The sequence below is a fragment of the Sinocyclocheilus grahami genome, unplaced genomic scaffold, assembly GCF_001515645.1.
Source record: "Sinocyclocheilus grahami isolate Dianchi unplaced genomic scaffold, SAMN03320097.WGS_v1.1 scaffold236.1, whole genome shotgun sequence".
Lineage (NCBI taxonomy): Eukaryota > Metazoa > Chordata > Actinopteri > Cypriniformes > Cyprinidae > Sinocyclocheilus > Sinocyclocheilus grahami.
This window is the reverse complement of record NW_015505415.1, coordinates 958,075-962,104: the sequence shown is the minus strand read 5'-3', so window position 1 is coordinate 962,104 and position 4,030 is coordinate 958,075. Positions and strand designations below refer to the sequence as shown.

General features: G+C 33.0%; 1 protein-coding gene across 1 annotated transcript in view; it reads left to right on the top strand.

Annotated features, from left to right (window-relative positions):
- Positions 1-971, top strand: part of LOC107597772 (testican-2-like) — a 22,552-nt gene extending 21,581 nt beyond the window's left edge. The window contains exons 9-10 of the mRNA XM_016288953.1: positions 94-231; positions 305-971. Coding sequence (XP_016144439.1) covers positions 94-231; positions 305-435 — 269 coding nt within the window. The 3' untranslated portion in view covers positions 436-971. The remainder of the gene's footprint in view (positions 1-93; positions 232-304) is intronic.
- Positions 972-4,030: the final 3,059 nt, after the last annotated feature.

The following is a 4,030-nucleotide window of genomic DNA, read 5'->3' as shown; positions in this document are numbered from 1 at the left end:
TGTGTGTGTGTGTGTGTGTGTGTGTGTGTGTGTGTGTGTGTGAGTGTGTGTGTGTGTGTGTCTCTCTCTGTGTGTGTGTGTGTGTGAGTGCAGGCATGTTCATCCCCAGCTGTGATGAGGATGGTTACTACAGAAGGCTGCAGTGCGACCGCAGTCGTGGCGAGTGCTGGTGCAGCGACCCTCACGGAGCAGAGGTCACCGGGTCACGTATCCATGGAAACCCCGACTGCGGTGAGTGCAGCTTTGCCGTCTTCACGTCTGGTGGATCGTGCACTGAATGAAACGCTGTGTCTGTGTGCCGTAGACGAGCTGCTGAGCTCCGGAGACTCCAGCAGCGGCGTCGGCTGGGAGGATGAGGAGGAGACAGACGCGGACGAGAACGCAGAGGAAGAGGAGGAGGAAGAGGAGTCTGACGATGGCGGGTACATCTGGTAAAACACCTTCATCGTCTGCCATCCACCTTCCTGAAACATCCAACCAGCGTTTGAGTGTTTTTGATTTCCGTCATCGGTTTATCGGATGCAAGATTCAGACTCAAGACTCGAACTCTGCAACACGGGAAACACGAAAGCCTCATCATTTACAGGGTATTACGGTTCATTTGAGGTGATTTATGCAACAGAACTTGTTCACCGCGGTTTATAAACCTCTGGAGATCAGGTTTACACTCACTGTACAGACCTTCATCCGTGTCAATGTGACTATAATCACGAGTTTCAGCCTCTGTCTTAGTAAAAACACGCTAAAGATGAAAAATCCGATGAATTTGTAATGCATATTCCCTAAATGAATGCTCAGATACCATCAGAGAGTAACGTTTGCTCTGGAGCAGCTAAAATAGTCTCAAAACTCATTCTCTAATTCACATTCACAAAACATTTGTAGAAATGTGTATAAGAAAGATACTGTATTTATGAATTGTGCTTCATTTGCAAATCATATTTTGTGAATATGATTGATCAATTGTTGTTTATAACTATTTTTGTGCATTACAACTATACATTTATAATTTATAAGCAATATAATTATTATACGTATTTATTTGCAAACCACAAACTCATACCTAATTTACTGTATATTCCCAAAATATGATTTGCAAAATTTACATTCACAAAATGCAAAGCCTAATTCTTAAAAACACAAGTATGTTTGCGTCTTTCTAAAAGTTTCAACATCAATATTTTTTGTGAATGTGAATTCGCTTATGTTTAAGTTTATTATTATAAGTATATATTTGTAAATTATAATTATTTATAAGTGTATGTTTGCAAACAGAACTTAACAAATGCATAACCTGATTCATATTCACAAAAATTGTATTTGCATATGCACAATCAAATTTCAATTCATAAAATGCTAAACCTAATTCATAAATACACGTTTGCATCTTTCTGAAATTTCTACATCGACAGATTGAATTCTTTGTGAATTCTCTTACATTTAAGTTTATAAGTATATTTTTGCAAACATAAATCGACAAACTCAATCTAACTCATATTCACAAAATATGATTTGCAAATGCACAAATTTAGTCACAAAATAAGATTGACAAACGTAAAACTGACTTTTTAAGTGTTTATTATGAATTATTATCCACAAAATAAGATTACGGATAATGGATTGACTTCTTTTGAGAATGTGAAACATCATATGTGAATCATATTTGGTAAATGCATTAATTTTGAGAGTATTTTAGCTCCATTTTGCTCTGCTGAGAAAAAGACTAGCAAACAGACGAGTGGAGCGATCCAACCTTTCCAGAAGCATCCGAGCTCTTTAAACAGCACCTGTCCTGTCAAATTAGTGGAATGCAATTACCTGTTGTATAATTTATGATAATGCTTTTATTCTGAATCAGAACTGACTCGGGTTTCTTGAATGCACAGCTCAAAGCGTGTGTTTGGTTGCTCATCAGGTTGTGTGAAAACAAAACGTGAAACATTATGAGTTGTCGATTATGTAAATGTTCTCGGCTATTTGAATTGCTTTATTTTTCGCATTGCATGATAGTTTACAACAGAAAGCTCTTTTATTGGCTCTTTCTCTGTCGGATCAAAGCGTATGTGTGATGTTGAGATTCTCTAAATCTGTGAAATAAAACTCTCTGATACATAATCAGCTGTGTGTTCGTGTGTAAGGATGCATTTGATGTTCCCGACGTCTTGAGAAACTCCAGAGGAGAAATATTTAGTTTGACAAAATCAATATCTGGCAGCGCTGCAGTGAATAGAATTAATATACAGAGCCTCTGAAAACACTGCTGTGAAATCAGCACACGCCAGCGCACAGTGAAAACAAAGATCCTGGGTCATGAGAATCAGAGCATTTATGCTCATTAATGCATCAAAAAATATTATGCAGAATGTGATATTATTTCTGTTTCATTCATCACACCAGAAATGGACGGTGTTGAGTAGATCATCTGTGCATACAATGCAACAGGGTTATTATTATAACAAAATTACTAAAACTTTCACTAAAATTTTAATAAAAAGTATAAAAAATTTAAATAAAATATTAATAGAAAGTGTAATATTTACTACATGACTATTACTAAAAAAGTATAATTATTAAAATAATAAAAAAGCAATAAGTTACTAAATATAAAATAAAAATGATAAAAATAAAAACTAATTTAATATATTGATAAAAACATTAATAGTTACTAAAATACTATTAAAAAAAAATGAATAATTACTAAATAAAAAAATAAGTTATTAAATTACTACAACTTTAACTAAAATTAAATTAAGTAAAAACAAAGTATAGAAATTAAAACTAATTTAAAATATTCATAAAAACGATATTAGTTGCTAAATTACTGTTATTAAAAACTATAATAATTACTGAATTAATAAAAACATTGAGTTATAAAATTACTACAACTTTAGCTAAAATTAAATTAAATAAAAAAGTATAAAATTAAAACTAATTTAAAATATTCATAAAAACGATATTAGTTGCTAAATTACTGTTATTAAAAACTATAATAATTACTGAATTAATAAAAACATTGAGTTATAAAATTACTACAACTTTAGCTAAAATTAAATTAAATAAAAAAGTATAAAATTAAAACTAATTTAAAATATTCATAAAAACTATAATACTATAATAGTTACTAAATTACTATTACTAAAAAAATATAATAATTACAAAATAAAACCAATTCAAAATATTAATACAAATTAATAATAGTTACTAAATTACAACTACGAAAAATCTGTAATAGTTACTACAGTATATCTGTAAAATCTGTAATAGTTACAAAATCACTACAACCTTAACTAAAATTAAAATAAAAGCAGAGTATAAACATGAAAACTAATTCAAAATATTAAAAACTATAACAGTAGATCAATGATACTAAATGAACACTGCTGTGCACAGTTTACATGCGATGCATTTACATTTATGCAGTATTTGGCAAATGCTTTTATCCAAAGTGACTTGCATTACAATGAAGGAATATGTTATATTTCAAATACCATACATTTTAGCTTGTGCATTCGAACCCATGACCTTGGTGTTGCTGTTTGAGGCGCAGAAGAAACCAGAAGGCTTTCAGCATAATGCGAGTGTTTCAGACACTCGAACATTCACATTTGCAGTGGTGTGCTTTAACCAGTTTACAGATTCAGATAGTGTTTTATTAACACCCCGAGGCATAAACACACATCTATAGCCAGTCTGAACAAACACGCACACTCTTCATTCTGAAGACACTCAAGTGAAACTTGTGTTTCTGCGTGTTTCTGCTCACGGTCAGGATTTTCTCCAGATTTGACAGTAAAGCTGTTGGATCACTGTCAGTGACTTTTAAAGGGGTCATAGGATGCTACACGCACTTTTACAAGCTGTTTGAACTGAAATGTGTGTTGGCAGTGTGTGTACACAACCACCCTATAATGATACAAATCCACCCAGTGTTTTTTTTAAATCTGGTTAAATGTTTTCCCCTTTCTCAAATCGAGCCGATCTCAGATGCCTGTCTGTGTGACGTCACACAGACAGGCCCCTCCCACTATAG